Source organism: Aristolochia californica, unplaced genomic scaffold (genome assembly GCF_029961685.1).
Source record: "Aristolochia californica isolate CCGP_79_NKW_82.1479 unplaced genomic scaffold, dmAriCali1.0.hap1 SCAF_13, whole genome shotgun sequence".
NCBI classification, from domain to species: Eukaryota; Viridiplantae; Streptophyta; class Magnoliopsida; order Piperales; family Aristolochiaceae; genus Aristolochia; species Aristolochia californica.
Window position 1 is genome coordinate 9,250,541 of NW_027181804.1, and position 21,769 is coordinate 9,272,309.

At 38.3% G+C, this 21,769-nt stretch overlaps 1 protein-coding gene and 1 non-coding gene across 2 annotated transcripts; both read right to left on the reverse strand.

Moving 5' to 3' along the window:
* Positions 1–15,054: 15,054 nt before the first annotated feature.
* On the reverse strand, positions 15,055–16,619 carry LOC137948835 (probable calcium-binding protein CML18). Its single transcript, XM_068795014.1, has 2 exons — positions 16,435–16,619; positions 15,055–16,329 (listed from the first exon to the last, which is right to left on the reverse strand). Exon 2 carries the CDS (start codon positions 15,775–15,777, stop codon positions 15,277–15,279), a length of 501 nt encoding a protein of 166 aa, XP_068651115.1. The 5' UTR covers positions 15,778–16,329; positions 16,435–16,619; the 3' UTR covers positions 15,055–15,276.
* A 4,892-nt stretch (positions 16,620–21,511) lies between these two features.
* Positions 21,512–21,631, reverse strand: LOC137949139 (U5 spliceosomal RNA). Its single transcript, XR_011111711.1, has one exon. It is a non-coding gene; the product is annotated as a U5 spliceosomal RNA (small nuclear RNA).
* Between the last annotated feature and the right edge of the window lie 138 nt (positions 21,632–21,769).

Here is a 21,769-nt window from a genome sequence, read left to right on the forward strand (position 1 = left end):
AGACATAAGGGTTGGGACACCAGTTTTGTCCAGTGCTTCCACTGCAAGGCTTATGGTCACTTTGTTCGGGACAACCCCAAGAGGTCGGTTCTGTTTTTTAGCTACTATAAGAAGTCGGGGCATCACATCGTCGTTTGCCCTACTCGACCTGAAAGGAGGAAGCCTACTGCTTATCATGCATCCACCGGTACTTCTAGTTCTGTCGCATTGCCGCCTGCTGTTTCAGTCCATCTCATTCCTGCTCCACTATCACTTGCCAGTTCAACCACCCTCACTTCTGAAATGGTACAACAGATGATCATTTCTGCCTTTTCTACTTTTGGTATCTCAGATAAACAAAACTTTTCTACTCAACCATGGTATTTTGATTCTGGTGCCTCTAACCACATGACCAACAATGTGGTATCTCTTTCGAATATCAGAAAGTATGATGGCAACCTGCACATCAACACTGCTGATGGCAGCACTCTGCCTATCAGTGTTGTTGGTGATCTCTCTCCATCTTTAGCTAATGTCTTTGTGTCTCCTGACCTGACGACAAACCTTTTGTCTGTTGGTCAATTGGTTGATAAAAACTGTAACGTTTAGTTTTCTCACTTTGGTTGTGTTGTGCAGGATCAAGTGTCGGGGAAGGTGATCGCGAAGGGGCCTAAAGTGGCAGGCTATTTCCACTTAAAGTCTTTCTATCCATTGTTATTCCACGTTCTCCTGTAATTTCTTTTGCTTATAATGTTGTTGGATTTGGCACTAAGCTGTGGCATAGACATCTAGGCCACCCAAACTCGGTTGTACTTCGTACATTATTTAAATTGGGTTTATTAGGCAATCAAGATTGTACTTCTCGTGATACGTATTTTGACTGTTCATCATGTAAACTTGGCAAAAGTAAAACTCTATCATTTCCGCATCATGCCTCGCATGCCTCCCACTGATTTGACCTTATTCATAGTGATGTTTGGGGAATTGCTCTTGTTGTCTCGCATGCACAAATTAACTACTTTGTCACCTTTATCGATGACTTTAGTTGATTTACCTGGGTCTACTTCTTACGGGCTAAGTCTGAAGTTTTTGTCATTTTTAAGAGGTTTCTTGCACTCATTGAAACACAGTTCTCCGCTCACCTTAAAGTACTCCGCTCTGACTTTGGAGGGCAGTACATGTCGATAGAATTCCAGGAATTTCTTCAAAGCAAAGCCATTATCTCTCAACGTTCTTGTCCCTCGACACCCCAACAAAATGGTGTTGCTGAGCGCGAAAATTGTCACCTTCTTGATATGGTCTGCACCCTTCTCATTAAATCATCCGTTCCTCCTAGGTTTTGGTGTGAAGCTCTCTCTACCTCCGTCCATTTAATCAATCGCCTGCCCTCGCCTGTCTTGCATCATGTCTCTCCCTTTGTTAAATTATTCGGTTATTCTCCGTCCTACACAGATCTTTGGACGTTCGATTGTTTTTGTTTCGTGCATTTACCTGATCATGAACGACATAAACTTACAGCTCAATCCGTTATGTGTGCATTCTTGGGTATGTCGGTTCTCAAAATGGCCATGTTTTCTATGATCCTCAGGCATGTCGAGTCCCTGTTTCTCGGAATGTGGTCTTCTTTGAAAACTAATATTTCTTTCCATCTCAAGTTACACTACCGTCTACCTCTTTGTCTAGTTTGTCGAGCTTTGATGAACCTCAACCCACTGCCTCGCTGCCCTCTCCTCATCCTGACCTAGCACTTGCTCTTGATCCTTCCTCTGCTCCTGTTCCCCTCAATCTTTGCAGATCCACACATAGTTCTCACCCTTCTGACCGGTATGGTTTTCCCTCCCCTGTATCTTTGGTAGCTACTTTGTCTTCTATTTCTATTCTTTCTGGCTATAAACAGGCTATGGCACATGCGTGTTGGCAAAAGGCAATGCAAACTGAACTACAAGCGCTAGAGGAGAATCACACCTGGGACATTGTGGCTTGCCCTCCTACTATTCGGCCTCTTGGAAGAAAGTAGGTCTTCTCTGTCAAGCTGCGTTCAGATGGATCATTGGATCGGTATCCTGCCTTGTGGCCCTGGGGAACAGGAAGAAATATGGGATTGATTATGAAGAAACTTTTGCCCTAGTTGCCAAGATGATCACAATCCGTACTATCTTAGCCATTGCACCCTCTAAATCTTGGCCATTGCATCAGATGGATGTGAAGAATGCCTTTCTCCACGGTGATTTGCAGGAAGACGTCTATATGAAGCTTCCCTCGGGTATGTCTACATCCTCTCCTGATCATGTCTGCAAGCTACGACGTCCTTTGTATGAGCTTAAACAAGCCCCACGGGCTTGGTTTGAGAAATTTCGCAGCACATTTATCCTCCACCGGTTTACCCAGAGTCAGTATGATTCATCTCTCTTTTATCATAAGTCTGTTGCGGGCATCGTCATTCTCTTGGTTTATGTGGATGACATCATCATTACTAGCACTGACTCTGGACTGATTACCAAGCTTCAAAAGGTGTTGCATGCCACTTTTCATATGAAGGATCTTGGACGCCTCACATACTTCTTAGGGTTGGAGGTACATCACACACCCAAAGGTATTTTCTTAAACCAACATAGGTATATTCAAGATCTTATCACACTCACTGGGTTGGAGGACACATCTTCGGTGGCTACCCCTATGGAGGTCAATGTCAAATATCGGAAAGCTGAAGGGACTCTCCTTGATGATCCAACTATCTATCGATGACTGGTCGGGAGTCCCATATACTTGACTACTACTCGCCCAGACATTTTCTATGTTGTTCATAAGGTCAGCCAGTTTATGACATCTCCTCGACACCTTCATCATGCGGCAGTTCAACACATCATCTTCTATCTGCGCGGCTCCCCTGCTCGTGACTTATTCTTTCCTACTGGCTCCGCGCTACATCTAGTTGCCTACAGTGATGCTGATTGGGCAGGGTGCCCTGATACCCGTCGCTCTACTACTGGCTAGTGTATGTTTTTAGGCGATGCATTGATTTCTTGGAAATGTAAGAAACAAGACTAGGTGTCCAAGTCATCTACCGAGACCGAGTATCGTGCTATGTCTACTGCGTGTTCTGAAGTTATTCGGCTCCGGGGTCTTCTTGCTGAGCTCCAGTTTCCTCAACCCTCATCTACACCACTTCATGCAAATAATACAAGTGTTATATAGATTGCAGCCAATCCGGTTTTTCATGAGTGTACCAAGCATATTGAGGTTGACTGTCTCTCCATCCACGACACTTTGGAGCGCCGGGTAATATCTCTTCCGTACATTTCTTCGGATCTTCAAGTAGCCGATGTCTTCACCAAAGCATTGTCTCAATCCCGACATAATTTTTTGGTTGACAAATTATTGCTGATTGACTCACCATCATCAATTTGAGGGGGGATGTTACGATATGTTAAAATATATATTAAATGTAATTTATATTCATAATTGTTGTATAATTTGGGTTATGTACATAAGGTTATTTGATTAGGTTTAATGGGATGGGTGGTATTGTATTGGGCCCATGGGCCATTTTGTAACAGGAAAACCTAAAGCTTAAATACCTAATGAAAGGCGGAAAATCCCTAACAGAAACATTTTTATTCGTCGTTCGTCCGCTTCGTCTTAGAGCTCAACGCTCTCTCCTATTGGGGTTTGGACTGTTATGTCAGTCCCGTGAGTTTCGTTGGATCGTTAGTTTCCATCAGATCCTTGATTTGTCATTGACGTCCCACAAAAACCCTCTCTGCAACACCCTCTATGCAACACGATGTTCTTCAGTGTACCAGTCGAGAAACAGTGCACCTCCGACAACCCCAACTAAGCCACCAGAAAGGACTTCTGACGTTCTGCAATAGCCGCCCAGCTACACCTTTGCTCCCGACTCTATCAGTGCGAGCTCAAAGACGACGCATGCTTGAGGTTGAAGATAAAGAGCTTAAGTGAGCCACACATGTGACTTTCACATGTGCGAGAGAGAGAGAGAGAGAGAGAGAGAGAGAGAGAGAGAGAGAGAGAGAGAGAGAGAGAGAGAGAGATCTACCTTCTCACTACTTCTCAGTTCCACCTCATTGCCTATTTTATGCACGTTGACTCAGCCAGATCAATCACTATATCTGGTCATGCAAGTTGGCACCCGTGGCCTAACAACCATGTCTACCAACTCAGGTGCTCCAACTTACACTAGTTGTCCTCGACCTCGTCCATAGCCTGGGATTTGTTAGATTTGTAGCATCCAAGGGCACTCGGCTAAGTGATGTCCATCATTTCAACTCGGACCAATCCAGCTCACTAACACAAGATTTCCACCTTCTCATACTTTGGCAACACCATAGCAACCACGAGATCATCATGCTGCTAACATTACCTCCAAAAATCCGGCTTGGTTACTTGACAGTGGAGCATCATACCATGTCACAAAAGACTTGAGTAACTTATCTCTTCATACACCCTATACTGACTTTGATGATGTTATGATTGGCAATTGCCCTGGTCTCTCTATCACCCACACAAGTTCTATATCTTTATAGTAAGTGTATCCTTTTTGGGTGTGAATGTAACCCAAAAAGATACACTTAATAGTCCTCAAATCTAACTTACTTTTTTGAGGAGATGTGGCATGAACGAAACAAGTGCAACCAAATACCTTCAAGGGAAGGAAAAATGGATCCTCATCCAAAAATAATAAGGAATATAGAGACTTATTATTAAGTATAGAGGATGGTAATCTATTAATGAGAAAACAGGTTGTGAGAATTGCATGTGGCCAATAATAGTAGGGCACATTCATGGAATAAAGAAGCCCACACACCACCTCAAGAAGATGTTGATTCTTCCTTTTCAGCTACACCATTATGTTGAGGGGTGTAAGTACATGAAGTTTGATGGATGATGCCTTCATCCTTAAAAAAGGTCTAAAACTCTCTTGACATATATTCTTTGGTATTATCGAAGTGAGGTACTTTTAACTTATGACTGAATTGAGTTGACACTATGGCATAAAATGATTTAAAAATAGAAAGGATTCCATACCTATCCTTGAATAAAAATAGTCATGTAATTCTAGTAAAGTCATCGACAAACGTAATGAAGTACTTAGCTTGAGAAATATTTGAAATAATCAAAGGTCCTCATACATCAGAATGAACCAAGGTAAAAGGAGCAACACCTTTAAGGTTAGCTCAAGGAGAGTAAGTATATCTATGGTGTTTGCTCAATTGACACACCTCACAGTTCGAACATGAAAAAGATTTTAAAGAAGGAAACAAGTGCTGAAGTGATGACACTGACGGATGCCCTAATTTTTTGTGCCTCTATCTGAGAAGTAGAAGCTGCAGTCACTTGAGGCAAATCTAAATAATAGAGAACCTTTTTTCATTGCCTCCACCAATCACCTACTTCGTCGCCAGATCCTAAAAAATACAAGAAGGGAAAAAAGTAATAGAACAATTAAATTTCTTGGTCAACTAACTTATAGACAATAAATTTAACCAAAAATGAGGGACAAACAAGACATCATTAAACAAAAGTGTGGGAGTAGCAGAGGAGGATCCCATTCCAAGGACTTTGGCTAGAGATCCATCTGGTATGGTAACAAATTTATCTGATAAACATGGAGACAAAAAATTTAAAAGACTTTTATTACCTGTAAGATGCTTGGAAGCCCCAAACTTGATTATCCAAGAAGAAGAAGAGGAAGTAGTAAAAATCATACTTGAGATAGTAGTAGCTGCAATAGTAGTGGAGGAAGATGTGAATGTAGGTACCATTAAGGTTTTCAATCTTTGCAATAGTTCAAAGTCATCATCTGAGATTGTCTTCTTTCCTTTCTGTGACACGGTTTTCTCTTCATTTTTTCCACTATTATTAACAGAGGCTTGATTGGCATTAGCTCAATCTGGTTTGCCATGAAGTTTCCACTAGGAATCAACCAGATGATTCAATCCTCCACAATGAGTGTGCACATTGTTGTCAGTCCTCGAGGTGCTTGACCCAGTTGTACCACCTCTTCCTCTACCTCCTCTAGAATTTCTACCATGCCCTCTGTTGGCTGAACTTGTACCACCGTTACAGGTACATAACTGAAGATAACACATCCTGAGGAAAGGAAGAGGGATCCAAAATCCGAAGTAATGTAACACTTATATCATCAAAGGATGGAAGTGTTGTAGAGCTAAGAAGTTGGGATTTAGCCACCTCTAATTATGGCTTAATATTAGCTAGACAATTAACAACTTCTAAAGCTTCCCACTGCTTACCTTAAACTAAAATATTAGTTGAATAGGGCTAAGCATTTTTCCACTCTTGAATAAGCCCTCTAAACTGGACTAAATATTCTTGCAAATTCTCCCCTTGTTTCGTATTGAACATAATCTAGAAGTCATCATACAACTTTTGCAAGTTCCAGGTACTGGAGTATAATTTGGCATATGTGTCCCATATTTACTTTGCTGTTTCAAAATAGACAACATCATTTGCCACATGCTCCTTCATACTATTGATAAGCCAACTGATAACAAGAGTGTCATCTTTGAGCCATTTATTGTAGGAGCTATATTACTCATCAAAGGGTGGAGTTGGTTTGGTTAAGTGTCCGAAGAGGTCTTGAGTAATAAGGAACCTCTTAACTGATTGAGACCAGCTCAAGTAGTTTAATAACCCCATTAAGTGTATAATTGTGATATTAAGTAAGTCACTTTTACCCGCTATATAATCCTCGGTCATCAACTAATAAGTAATCAACACTTATATGCACAATATCAACCAAAGGGGAGAGAAGGAAGTCAAACCAACCCGAGGCAAAATAAACCATCTCGAGCCTAACTAGTAACCAACATTAATCATGCACTTAATCAAGGAGATACTTACTCCACATGCTGGCCCATATCACATAGGATAGATTTCATATCTTTCTTAATCAAGAAAGAATCTTATAAGAAAATCAAATCTCAAGGGATCTTGGACAAATCAGAATATCCTCTAAAGAAAGAAACTTGCCTTCTAGAATACTTGCACCAACTAGCATTAAGATCACAACCTTCGACTTCCTTTTTCACCTTGAATATCTATGGTAAGAAAATATATAGAATAACTCAATATGGAAGTCTAAATTGTTGCTAAATCTAGCAACTTCTTTCCAAAGGAAAATTCTCCTCTAGAACAAATCTTCAACGAGCTCTATAGAGAGCAAATCAAACAAATAGCAACATGCAACAATCTTCAATGATCTCAAACATGATAATCTTGATTTTGATAATGATAATCCAGATTATAAATCCCAAAGTATAAATTAAATTAGGGAGCCTTCAACGTGACAAAATAAAGCAACTTCCTTTTCTCAAAATCAATTATTTCCTTTGCGGCAAATCAAGAAATCAACATGAGTTCAAAGAGAAAGAACTAATAAACCAGAAATAAACTTCAATCCTCGAGGAATTTGAATGCATGAAGGCATGGTTATGATCATAAAATACCACGGTTACAACAAGTATAAACAAAATCTTGATCCATAAGCTGATTTCCCAAGGCTTTATAACAACATTAAACATTAAACATAAAACTACTTCTTTTATCGAAGTTTGCATATACATGAAGAAACTGAAACAAGTAGTCATATGCTACTAGAATTAGCACTTAATTTTCATTTGGTCTCGAAAAAATAATCCTCAATTACAGTCCTTTTTGAGACATAAAACCATAATCACCTCAAAGAAAGAAATAAAGAAAACTTATCTTTTTCATGAGCACGAGAGGCTCAACTTCGATCCTTGTTCAACAACAAGACTCCACCGAGAAGCTTGATGAATAAACTTGAATAATCAGCAACTTAAGTTCGGGATCCTATTGTAAGATGGGCCACACGACCAAGGAAGGCCCACATATATAAGAGTATTGTAAGAGGGGTCGCACGACCAAGGAAGATCCATATATCTAAGAGTATTATAAGATGGGTCACACGACCAAGGATGACCCACATATCTAAGAGTATTGTAAGATGGGCCACACGACCAAAGAAGACCAACATATCTAAGAGTATTGTAAGATAGGTCACACAACCAAGGAAGACCCACATATCTAAGAGTATTGTAAGATGGGCCCAAGCCCATAAGAAGTAGGACCCACCATGATTACCATAAGCAGGCATCCTTATCACATAAGTTGGAAGATCAAGTGGGACTCACAAAGATAACCACAAGGTAGTTGGAAGATCAAGAAGGACTCACAAAGATAACCACGAGTTGGTTAGAAGATCAAGTGGGACCCACAAAGATAGCTTTATCTTATGGTCACGTCCTCATAGAAGAGTTTTAGTTTGAGTTATGTTGTCTTCTATTGATATTGAGTTATTTAATTATGCTAGGACTTATTTTTAAGTATTAGAGTTTGGATGTAATTGGGACAAAGGTAGTTTTATTGTAATTAGACTCTACTACCTTCCTCTATAAATAGAGGTTCATGTACTCTTGATTATAATAAGTCAATGAAATATTTCTCTTTATTTATAAATTCAACTGATCCTAAGCCCATAACTCTGATACCATGTTGGATTTAGGACCCCATGACAAATAACATGAATTAATCAGTCAAAGGAGAGAAGGAACCAAAGAGAAGGAAGAAGACAAGGTAGAAGAGAAGAAGAGAAAAAGAGAGCAAGAGAGAGGGACGACTTGAGAGAGTTTGAGAAAGAGGGAAGGAGGATTGACTGATGATCTTAATCCTCCCCTTTAACATCTATTTATAATATTGAAATTATCAAATATTACATTTATGCCCTTTCCCTAAGAAGAGAGAAAAGATACAAGAAATGAAGACATCTTACTGTTAGGAAACTCACATTTCCTAAGTTGGGCAACATATTTTATTCAATTATATTTAATATGGGCTAAAATTAACTAGTTTAATTTTGGTAAGCCCATAGAATGCTAAAGAATGAATACGGGCTAATTGAGTAGATACCCATATTGTCTTAATTAGGGAATTATGAGAAACCTAATTAAACCATATAAATAGAATATCAGGGTTGTGGTCCCCAAAATGCTAAATCAAACACGATTTCTCTTCTCCCCATCCGGAAGAGTGACGACGGTCCCATAGTGGAATAAAGCTGATTTAGTTGAAGAAGATCATAAAACCATTCATCTGTTCGTCATAGTAATTCCACATCAGAAAAACAAAAATTCAGAATGGATCCAGGTATGTATCCCGAATCCTAATATTCTAGCGTGATGAAAATTTTGGATTATGATTTAAGATTACGATTTTATAACAAGTGGATTCAGAGCCAGGTTTACTGTTAGATTATTGGGATTGGAATGGAAGAGCTTCATGGAGAAAAAAGATGGTTATGTACAGCCCCGCCGTTATGTGCGTCACTCTCCACGGAACTTGGCTCAGTGTTGTGCGTCGGCTAGCGTCATCGACGAATGCCGACGGATGACGTCAGACGGGAGTCTGACGTTCGACAGAGGGCCACCGGTGAAAACCGAAGCCCTCCTCTGCACATGGCTGGAGATTGAAGTCGACCTCCAGCGCACGCTCAGGGAAGAAAGAAAGAAAAAATTGGAACTTAGGTTACATTTGATTTAAATTACGAGTCGACTCGGCTGAGTCAACTCAGACTGATTGGGATGATTCATCGGGGGGTTGAAATGAGTTGGACGGGTTGGCGTGACACGGATATCAAGGATCGAATCAGGCGGTTCAAGTCGACTCAGATGGGCTGAGCTGGCTCACCCCGAGAGAGAACTGAGCTGACTTGGTACTAAAAATTGAACCCGCCGCAAGTGTTTGCGTTTAACGCATATAACCAGTATACCAACTCACATCCGTGTGTTATTATTGGATAAAAATATTATATATATTAAATTTCAGAAATTATAGAATCCGTTTTTATGCAAATTTTATTCATGTGAATATTTATGCATGCACATATAGTTGTTTAATGTGCATATTTAAGTTGATTTTTTAATTGTGAAATTTTTTATTATTTTTATGCAATTGGTCTAGTATTTTAATCAAATTTATTGAAGCTACATGTTGCCAAAGTAACCTCTATAGTGGAGATTAATTTGACTAAAAATACATAGATGTTTATGCGGAGTTATTTATGCAAATTGTGCTCGGCCCAAAGGAAGACATAGTTTGGCCAAATCAACAACGTGCCTATGATGATAAATGTGTGACAATTATAAAGATTTTTCATGTGAACAATAGTTGGTCTAAAGAAAGGCTATTGTTTGACAAAACTTATTGTCAGTATTTGATCATTGCATTGAGAGTACCACTTACAGTTATCTGTCCAAAGCCTAAAAATTAATGTTGTACTAGGTATCTTGAAATGGGTCCCCAATTTGGTTTGTTTGTACATGTCTTGTTTTTCTTTATATGACACGCTAGTTAAAGTGAGTATGCTTGTTTATTTTGTTTTATATACAATTTTTTTTGCCAATGCTACGAATGTTATTGCTCAAATAAGCAACATTCCAATGCTGAGCGTGACGAACTTTAAGGCATGGAAAGCTACCGTGGAAATTATCCTCGGTTGTATGGATTTGGATCTTGCACTTCGGGTGGAACAACCCACTTCTACTCCGGAAAACCTCAGTGAGGTGAAAATTGAGAATTGGGAGCACTCCAACTGGATGTGCTTGATGATCATGAAACACTCCATTCCGGAGGCATTTCAGGGCTCTATGACTAAGAGCAAGAGCGCCAAGAAGTTCCGAAGGCGAGTAGTCTTTTGGCTAAACTCGTTTCAATGAAGTATAAAGGCAAATGGAACATAAAGGAGTACATCATGGAGATGTCTCATCTTGCGTCAAGATCCAAGTCACTTAAAGTTGGAGGTATTTGAGGACTTGCTCGTACACTTGGTTTTGATATCTCTTCCTGCACACTTTAGACAATTCAAAGTGAGTTATAACACTCAGAAGGACAAATGGTCCATAAATGAGCTTATATCTCACTGTGTGCAAGAGGAAGAGAGCAGCAGAAAGATAAGACTGAAAGTGCACATTTGGCCTCGATCTCTCAAAACAACAAGAAGAAGAGAGGTAAGGATGCTACAGAAGGATCTTCTCAGGATAAGAATAATAACTGTCAAATTCGACCATGGTGGTGAATGCTACGGAAGGTATGATGGATCAGGAGAACAACGTCTAGGACCCTTCGCAATTTTCCTCAAAGAGTGTGGAATTATTCAGTAATACACCGTGTTGGGCAAACCCAGCATGAATGGTGTTGCAGAGCAATGAAACCGAACTCTTAAGGATATGGTAAGAATTATGATCAATCATTCCTCTTTGCAAGAGTCACTTTGGGGAGAAGTTTTAAAGACCACAGTATACATCCTTAATAGGGTACCGAGCAAAGCAGTTGCCAAAACCCCCTATGAGTTTTGGACAGATAAAAAGCCTAACATTAGGCACTTGCACATTTGGGGTTGTCCAACTGAGGCACGACCTTATAGGCTACATGAAAGAAAATTGGACTCTCAAGGACGGTTAACTATTATTTCGTTGGTTACGCTAAACGCTCTCGGGTCTATAAGTTTTACAATCCCACATTAAGATCCTTCTTTGAAACGGGAAATGCTAGATTCCTTAAGGATGTTGAGTTTGGAGGGGAAGAAAACCTAAATAATGTTGTCTTTGAAGAAGAATCTGTTATTGACAGTGATCAGGTCTCCATACCTATTGCTGTTCAAGACACAGTTCAAGCACTAAAGGACAATGTTCAGGCTCCTATTCCTGACATTGTTCCAAATCAAGACAACAAAGAGATTCTTCCTCTTGCACCACCTTTAGTACAAACTCAACAATCTCAAGAAGTGTCATTAAGGAGATCCATTAGGGAGAGGAGAAATGCGATTCCAGATGATTATATCATATTTCTCCAAGAACATGAGGATGGCGTCGGATTGACAGAAGATGATGCCATTAACTTCTGTCAAGCCTTAGGCAGCTCTAACTCTCAAAAGTGGATTGATGCCATGAAGGATAAGATGAAGTCTATGAATGACAATGACGTTTGGGATCTCATCGAGTTGCCTATAGGTGCGAAGTCCATTGGTTGTAAACGGATATTTAAATCCAAGAGGGATTCAAAGGGCAATGTCGAGAGATATAAGGCTCATCTAGTCGCTAAAGACTTTACTTAAAGGGAAGGCATAGATTATAAAGAGACTTTCTCTCCAGTATCTTCGAAAGACTCTTTTAAAATAATAATGGCACTAGTGGCTCATTTAGATCTAGAGCTACATCAAATAGATGTGAAAACTTTGTATCCGTGGTTCAAAGTCTATGGTCTGTAAATTGAAGAAATCCATCCATGGTCTCAAACAGGCTTCTCGTCAATGGTATCACAAGTTCCATCAAGTCATAACCTCGTACGATTTTGAGGCGAATGTTGTTGATGACTGTGTATATCATAAGTTTCGTAGGAGTAAATACATCTTCCTGATATTATATGTCGAATGATATTCTGCTCGCTAATAGCGATATAGGCTTACTGCACGAAACCAAGAAATTTCTGACGAAGAAATTCGAGATGAAAAATTTTGGTGATGCCTCTTTTGTATTAGGTATACAGATACTTAGAGATCGTTCTCAAGGTATCCTTAGGTTGTCACAAAAGAGCTATATCGATAAGGTTTTGAGCAGATTCGACATGAAAGATAGTAAACCAGGAGACACACCCGTCGCTAAAGGAGACAAGTTTAGTCTCAAATAGTGCCCTAATAATGATCTTGAAAGAAAATAGATGCAAAAAATTCTCTATGCATCAGTAGTAGGGAGTTTAATGTATGCTCAAGTTTGTACTCGTCCCGACATTGCATTTATAATAGGAGTTCTGGGCAGATATTTGAGCAATCCGGGTATACAACATTGGAAGGCAGCCAAACGCTTGATGCGTTATTTGAGGAGAACAAAAGACTACATGCTCACTTATCGGATATCAGACAATTTAGAGAGATCATTGGGTTCTCTGACTCCGACTTTGCTGGATGCCAATATAGCAGACACTTCACATCAGGCTACATCTTTATGTTGGGGGAAGGAGATATCTCATGGAAGTCTGCTAAGCAGACTCTCATAGCTTCTTCAACTATGGTTGCAGAGCTCATTGTTTGTTTTGAGGCGTCCAACCACGAAATATGGTTGCGAAACTTTGTCACTGGGCTGCGAATGGTAGATGGCATTGATAGGCCATTAAAGATTTATTGTGACAATAACTCGACAATACTTCATTCCAACAACAACAGGAGTTCAACGAAGTCGAAGTTTATCGACATCAAGTTTCTAGTTGTTAAGGAGAGAGTTCAGGATAAGCGGATTTCTATAGAACATATAGGGACAAACTCTATGCTAGTAGATCTATTAACCAAGGGCTTAACACCTAAGGTCTTTTATGAGCACATTGTTCATATGGGCGTTATTTCTGAGGATACCTTGATTTAGTGGGAGTCATTTCTGTACTATATGTTTGGTTTAGACATTGAGTTATTCGATTTTTTACGTAATAAAATTGATTACTTATTATTCTATTTTTGAACTTGCTTGTGTTTTTTTTTATGAGCAATGTTCGCATTACATTAAGGACTTTGGAAAGATCTCACTAAAGACTAAAGAAGGACCAGTTGGAAATAGGCATGTCCGAGATCATATTGCATGTAATTTACATGCTACTCATCCATATTTGAGCTATGTCATTGAATGTATTAGTATAGTGATCATCGTGGTTTAGTCACGACTGTACTGTGATGATAGTCGTGGTGGTTCCATAGTATACAGATGTGCGCCTAAAGAATTTGTGATATAATTGTTTCAGGAATGATATGTAACCCAAGTAGGAGATTGTTAGGAAACTCACGTTTTCTAAGTTGGACAACATATTTTATTCAATTATATTTAATATGGGTTAAAAATTAAGTGGTCTAATTTTAGTAAGCCCATAAACAGATAAAGAATGAATATGGGCCAACTGAGTAGATACTCATATTGTCTTAATTAGAGAATTATGAGAACCCTAATTAAACAATATAAATAGAATATCAGGGTTGTGGTCCCCAAAATGCTAAATCAAACACCTAGTGATGTTTTTCTCTTTTCCATAAATTGGGACAAAGTAGTTTAATTGTAATTGGATTCTACTTGTATCCTCTATTATAAATAGAAGCTCATGTACTTAAATTACATCTAGTGATGTTTTTCTCTTTTTCCATAAATTCAACAGTTGTTATCCATGAAATCCTAAAACTGACCAATTATTTATTTATTTAAGTGAAAATTTTAATTGATATTATCCTTATCCTAATTCTTACATATCTAATCCATGTTTATGGTGCTGTCGGGACCGCTTATTTTTTGGGGTTGAAGTGGATGTACAAACTCGCTCTCAAAATCCAACATCGTCTCATCAGTACCAAATACCCTAGGGCTCGTCAATTCGTTCACAGGTAATTCTAGCTCTCTTTCATTTTTATTCTTTATTTTTCATTTTTTCTTGGTTTTTTACTTTCCTTTTGTTTTCTTCTTATTGCGCTACTAGTTAAAAACTAGAATTAAGAGTGGAACATCAAGATATGATCTAACAATTTTCAAGTGATGGCGTCTTGGGTTTTTTAGTTGTAAAGTTGTCGATTGATTAAGAGTGGAACTTCTTCTATTGGATCTTAAGAACAAAATTTCGCTCTTCTGCTACTCTGCTCTGGCTTGCTGAAGCATTATTACTTCCTTTCATCGAGTTCAAGTTCACCGTCCTTTCCAAAATTGTTGATCATCTCAGGGCAAAGTGTAAATGTTTTTTCTTTCTTTTGTCACCCTTCCCTTTTTCTGTTTCTTCCATTTCTTGTCATGTACAAATTGCAGGCATAACGCAGAAAAAAACGATGAATTCTCCTATGTTTCAGATTCAGAATTTGTTTCGAAATCAGATAAAAATCCAACATTTGGTTTCTCAATTCTGCTACTTATTTAGAGCAAAATTCGTCAGAGTAAAAGCAAGGACAAGGAGCTAGATGAAGATCTTTGCTCTATCTAAAATGAAACTGAAACGTCTACTTCTCTTGTTTCTGCCTTCAAAGGGGAAGTTGCTTCTCTACAAGTATATACAGAAACCTAAAATCCAACAAGCTCCAGCATACCAGGTGCAGTCACGGTCATGTTTGGCCAAGATTTTTCTCCATTCAAAACAATCTCAACGCCCGCACAGCCGAAGAAACCAAAACGAAAAAATATTGAGAAGAGCTAAAGAGCTAAGAGTGCACCAGAAAAGTAAGCAATTTTAGGACCAAGAATTGTCGAAAGCGGCCGAGGTGAGCGCTTGCGCGAATTCCGAGAAGCTGATCCGGCCGTCACCGTCTGTATCGGCCTCTTTGATCATCCCTGTGAGTTCCTCCACCGTCAAGGCGTGGCCAAGTTTAGCCATGGAATGCGCCAACTCCGCGGCTGTGATGTACCCGTTTCCGTCGCGGTCAAACAGCCGGAAAAGCTGCCGGAGCTGCTCTTCCGTGTATGGAGATTTGACGGGGAGGAGATCAGGGGCCACAAGACTGACGAACTCCGAAAACTCGATCAGGCCGTTGCTGTTAGTGTCGACCTTCTGTATCAACGCGTCGAGCTGCGTCGGGCTCGGTTTGAGACCAAGCGACCGAAGGAGGGACCCGAGCTCCAGCTGCGTGAGGCTTCCATCGTTGTTTCGGTCGAACGACCGGAAGATCTCCCGTAATTCTGCGATCTGCTCGTCGTCCAGTTTTACCGGTTCAGCTTTACCTTTGCCGCTCATTTTCCCTTCCTCCGACAGAAACACTTCCCGCCGATATCTCACCCGATCCTCCAGTCTTCTCAGATCGATCGTCTTCAAATCAAACAAATCTTCGCCGCGCTTTAATAAAAAAAGAAAGAAGAAAGAAAATTGAACTAAGACAATACGATCGTCTCACGGTCGCGATCTAAATCATGCTTTCTTCTTCATGAAAAACAAACGATGAATCACCAACCGCGAGTCAGACAGACCAATATTCTTCTCTTGTAACCAATCAGTCAATAGATCACCCTCTCTCTTTTCCTATCCAAACCAATACAAAATCCAATTAGACGCTGTTTTGTCTCAGACGATCGCTGCGCTGCCTTAATTCTCTCGATCTCTCTCTCTGACTTCTGGTTCAGATCCCGATGTTGCTCCCACCGTATTGGCGGATCTGGAGACCCAGCTTTCTCGGATCTGCCGAGTTGCCTGCTGCTTGATCGGAAGAAGACGAAGAATGAGGCTCTGGCTGGAGAATCGGGGGAACACGCGTAGACACGGATTTGTTCTTTTTTAGTTTCTTTGCTTTTCCTGTTGTCGATGACGAGCATATGTCAGCAGCCGGGATCGAAGCAGTAACGCTCGCGCGTTATTTCGATAAAAATCTTTAAAAAAAAGAAAGAAATAAAATATTACGGAAGACGACGGAATGATCGGCAGGAGAGGCGGATGGAGTGGAAATCACGTCTTCCTTGTTCGTATAGGCGGAGGAGGACTGCAACGGTGTTGGATGGTAGAGGAGACTTCGTCAAATTCTCAACTGATCGAAGCGGGGGCTAACTTGCGCCGGGAGGCTGCGGATGGGACACGGGGGAGAAGGTGAAAGCGCCATGAAGTTTGCGCGGGAGGCGGGAGGGGAAAAGGCAGCAAGACCGGTTTGGACGGGTCAGTGGAACTGTGGAGGTTTTAAACTAAACCGGAGTCGTCCCGTGATCCAACCGTCAGTGCGCTGTTTCGTTGAGGTACCGAGGAGCAGATTTCCAGCACGTGAGGACCCCTAAAAAGCTCCTAGCCGAGGCAATACTCCAGAGCCGAGAACAGAGTTGTAAATTTTATCTTTTTATCTAAATTTATATATACGTATATATATATATATATATATTTAAATAAACACATAGAATAAAATATCTCCTCATCTATTATTTTTTAATTTATAAAATATTATATACGAGTAACTCAATAATTTTTATTTGAGCTAATATTGTTTTAAACAAAGACCTTTTAAGAACTTTGTTTTCTATTAATAATTTTGCAACACAATATTTTTTAATACACTTTGCATAAAATTGTTCATAAACACTACATAATCTTATGCATAAGTTTTATTCAATAATCAAACACAAAAATTTAAATAAAATATTAATATTAATTTACAATTACCCAAATAAAAAATACAAATATAATATAAATTTATAAACTCTAGATCTTGCTTTTCGTGCTATAAAACAATATACTAGATCGTTCAAATGAGCAAAATCTCCACCTATGACAAAAATAAAATAATAAAACTTATTATTGTTTGTCTGATAAAAAAAATATTCTTCCACTACTACTTAATGTAGTGAAAAATATTAAAATTATCAAGAAGAGAAAAAAGATGAAAAATCAAGTAATTGGTAGTATTATCTCCAGTCTTCTTCTTAGGTTGTTATTATTAAATAAAACTAAAATATTTACTCAAAAACATCATAATAAATAATTATTTAAAAGTAGTTCACCTTTTGATTTTTCTTTACACAGTGAAGAGCCCTAACCCAATCAAAGCTCGAACTATATTTAGTGCCAAGAAAGAACGATATGGGTTTATTACTCTACCACCAACACTACAGGTAGACTCTGGAGCTACTGTAGATATGGGAATTATAAGGATGTTTATTGTCATCTTAGATAATACCTAAAATTTTAAATTATTCAATTTCTACCATTCTAAAACATCAAAATCTTATTGTGAAGTTGCCTCACAAATACACACACTTTCTTTAAGATAATTTTCCAATTCTGACTTTAGTGAATTCACTATTTCCACTTGTTTCACATAAATCATTAACTTTGACCAACTTGGACTTGATGAAGAATCTGACTTTGACATGTGGAAACATTCGTAGAGCTAATACTTGAAGCAATCCCTTCATTACTAATCTCCACATTATATATGGATACATATTCATCATAAATCTCACATAAGGTCCATCAAACTAAATTTATATTCATTGTAGTTTCCTCCTTAGAATATATCGACAAAAAACACATTTCTATCAATCTTAATTTGACCATTGGATCCAAAACAGAAGCAACAACTATTAACAAATTGCATTTACCCCGTACTTCTCAAATTTCTCTTTCATTCTACTAACCATTGTCCTAATGAAAATATTTTATTTATAGAATAAAAATTCAAAACTTCTTTTACCCTCTATACTTCAATAAGGTACAAAATAAAAGTATCGTAGTCACTCTGATAAATTATATTAGTGACTACATTTTTCAACATTTTTCCATTCGTCAAGACTTAGTAAACAATCATAAGTTAGTTATCTATCTTGAAATCTAGGGTATGCATTTTTGAATTTTAATGCAAAAGACAATATGTCATAAGTGGAGTTCAAACGAGTTGGACAATCAATAACCAACCTTTTTTTACCTAGTTGTAGTTGCTGCACAATTTTAGAAAAATTCAAAGTCTAGCCTCATGTAGATTTATGAATTTGACACTCTTATGCACATTCTCAATGATATCCTTAATTTGAACAGCATCTTGGATTAATAAGTTCAAAATATGAGCACAACAACGCACATGAGATAACTTCCTACCACAAATCAATTTCTTATTTTTTGAAAATTCATCTTTCAAAATTCTCAGGCAAACATCATTATATGCAGCATTATTAAATGAGATATGAAATATTTTATTTTTTCTCAAATTTTCAAACACTTGTAAATAGCATATGCTATGTCAACACCAGGATGAGGATGAACATGCAAAAAACTAAAAACTCGTTTTTATAGCTTTCAATTACTATCAATAAAATGTCCAATAATAACCATATATTCAATATTTTGATTTTGGGACTTGTAAAGATCCATGGTAAAACTAATCTTGTTAATCTCTTTTAATAAAAAAATTTAACTTTTTTTTCTCTGCCTCGTATACATACACTCCTTATTAATGGTCTTACGGATATTTTTTCATAATTCACATTTGTCATTTTCATTAAAAAATTAAACCCCTCCTCTTCTACCATCATGAATGGATCCTCATGCATAAGAATCCAATGAACAATAAGTATTGTCATTATTGCTTGATCATATTTGCCTCCAAAATCCTTAAAAGGAAGGCCAGATGGACTCTGGTCAACATTAGACCCCGCCCGCTTGTTGAAAGTTTATGCTTTTTTTTTCTCATTGCTACTTTTATACTAAGACAACGTTTCAAATGTCGACTCATATGTGTGGTCACTCTACTACTAATAATACTCAAATTGGTTTTACAATGAACACATTTAGCCTTTTCTGTACTATCTATAAGAGAAACTTCTTTGAATTCAACTACACATGAGATTTTTTTTGTCTTTTTGAACTCTGGATATAGTCACCTTTTTCCTCATTTTGGGTAGAATCACCTTCATCTAGGCTCACTTTTGTTACACTAGTAGGTCTAAGGACTCTAGTGAAGTTGAGTAATTATCTATGACAATATTAAAACTAGTATTAATTACTGATGTCAATTGAGTAGGAGGTACTGACATTCTTACCTCTACTAAAAAAATTACAAATTAAAAACTAAAAAAGTCATCCAAACAACAAAGATAAATTTAACAAATAAATGTAGACATAGATGAGAGAGGAGATAGAAACAATTTCTATTATGTAAGGGGTTCATAATGGGATTCATAGGACTAGGGCATTCTTAAGAGGTTGGTCCGACCAAGAAAGAAAAGAGGGCTTTTGAACCATGCCTCTCAGAGAAGCTTTTTCACGACTCTCTCCTCGAGGTTTGGTTTGAGTCTTGGTTAAAGCTCAGAAAAGAGAGAAATTCTTCCTCGGGTGAGAGCTTTTAATACGGTAGATATACATACCCATTCTCCTTACATAACATTAATTTACATAAAATAATGCCAAACATTTTGAACTCGGATTTAATGCACTACTAAGTAAGTTCTAAGTGGCTCTCAAATCAACTCAAAGCACCGCGTTAAAGGCACAAAAACGGTTTACCATTCCAAAGATGCGGTTTAAGTTGCATATTAACAAGTAATTTTAGGAATGACATGGTTTTACTTATAGAAAATACTCATTGACAACTAGTTAATATCTAAAAGCCTAATTAAGAAATGACTATATAAACAATAAATTTATTAAAAATAATAACAATCATATAGAGTATTACTAATCATATAGACTCGTTTGATTAAAAAAATTGATAAATAAAACAAAAACACTTCCAATGCGGAGAGGCGGTGTACAAGGGAGCGAGGAAGAATAGAGATCTCATTTTTTTTCTTTCTGTTTTCTTGCATCTTCTCCCTTCCTGATAGACACCGTCACACCAACTCATCTTCGAAAACAAAGATGTGCACCCTTTTATTGAGGCCATTTATATTTTACTTGGTTCTAATATGCAATTTATAAGTATGATTTCATATTTTCATGGCCATGCAGATGAAACACACTCCACTGCGAGAAATGTTTCTCGTTCCAGGGTCAATCTTACAGAAACAGGAGGAAAATAAACTCATAAACATGCCCAAAAGTTCATTTCCTCTCAACGTTAATCAATTACATATGACATATTATGTAATTTTAAAAATATGTTATTAGCAGTATTTACACCAAATTAATGTACAAAGAGAACTCTAAAACCACCATTAAAACTAAAAAACAGGCTGGCAATCAATCATAGAACAAAAGCCGAGAGAAAGAAAGGGCAGAGGGGGCATATTAGCTTAACTCTATTATGTCACTTCCGTCGACAACGCTTGGTTACATAAATTGATTGAGCGACGAAGATCGAAGAATCATGGCAGAAGGAACTTCTCATCGCCAACACCCAATTTTCTTTTGATTTTCCCGAGTCCCGAATCCTCGGTTCACTAATTCCCTGAAACCTGAAGGTTGCCGAATGCCAAACTCAGAACTCCAAAGCCTCGTAAAGTAACGAGCCAACTCGCGAACTTCTGAACCGAACCATGGTTCGCTCGAGCTCAGCTCGTTTACTTAAACGAGCCCAAGTCTGATATTGAATTCAATTCGAGATCAAGATAACTCAAACCGAACGAGCTAGAACCGAGTTGAGCTCGAGCTACTCACCAACCATGCCACGCCTTCAAAAAAGTAACGACACAATGCTAATACTCTGAAAGCCCCTAGTGGGTCTTTGTTTCATGGGGAAAAAAACAAGGAATACCTAAATGCAGATCAGCAGCAAATTTAAATTTGAAACGACTGCTAAGGGGAGATGAGTGACAAATAGCTAAAATTTGTAATGAATCAACTAATCACAGGCAAATACATAAATACTAATTACCTCCTGTCCTCTCTCCAAATGAAGATTTCTCGTGGCTAGATCTGCAACTCTGAGAGGGAGGGTCAGAAAATATCAGTTCACGATAATCATCGAATTGAGTCAAGACTCAACTCTCTTGATTTGCCTCTCGAATCTGTGTTTCTCTTCTCTCGAAATAGTTCAAACCTTGTACTAGAAATGTTAAAGGGCATCTCCCGTCAGGAAAAAACCCTCTCCAAAAATAAGCGTATGCTGCTTATTTGTGGCGAACACACGGTATTCTTTAGTAAAAGGCGAAAGAATAGTTCGCTCTGTGTTCACCACGCAACTCCGTGAAAAACTTCTCGTTGATTTTGCTTAATATAAATAAGTAAGAGGTTGAGACTTCCTTGCATCGCTCTATGTGGGACTATCTGGCACTGAAGACTATTTGTCTTTACTCATTCCTGTACATTTACACATTTTCGT

Excerpts from the sequence above, each read along its gene's own strand:
- LOC137948835 (XM_068795014.1), bottom strand. The coding sequence starts at position 15,777 with ATGAGCGGCAAAGGTAAAGCTGAACCGGTAAAACTGGACGACGAGCAG.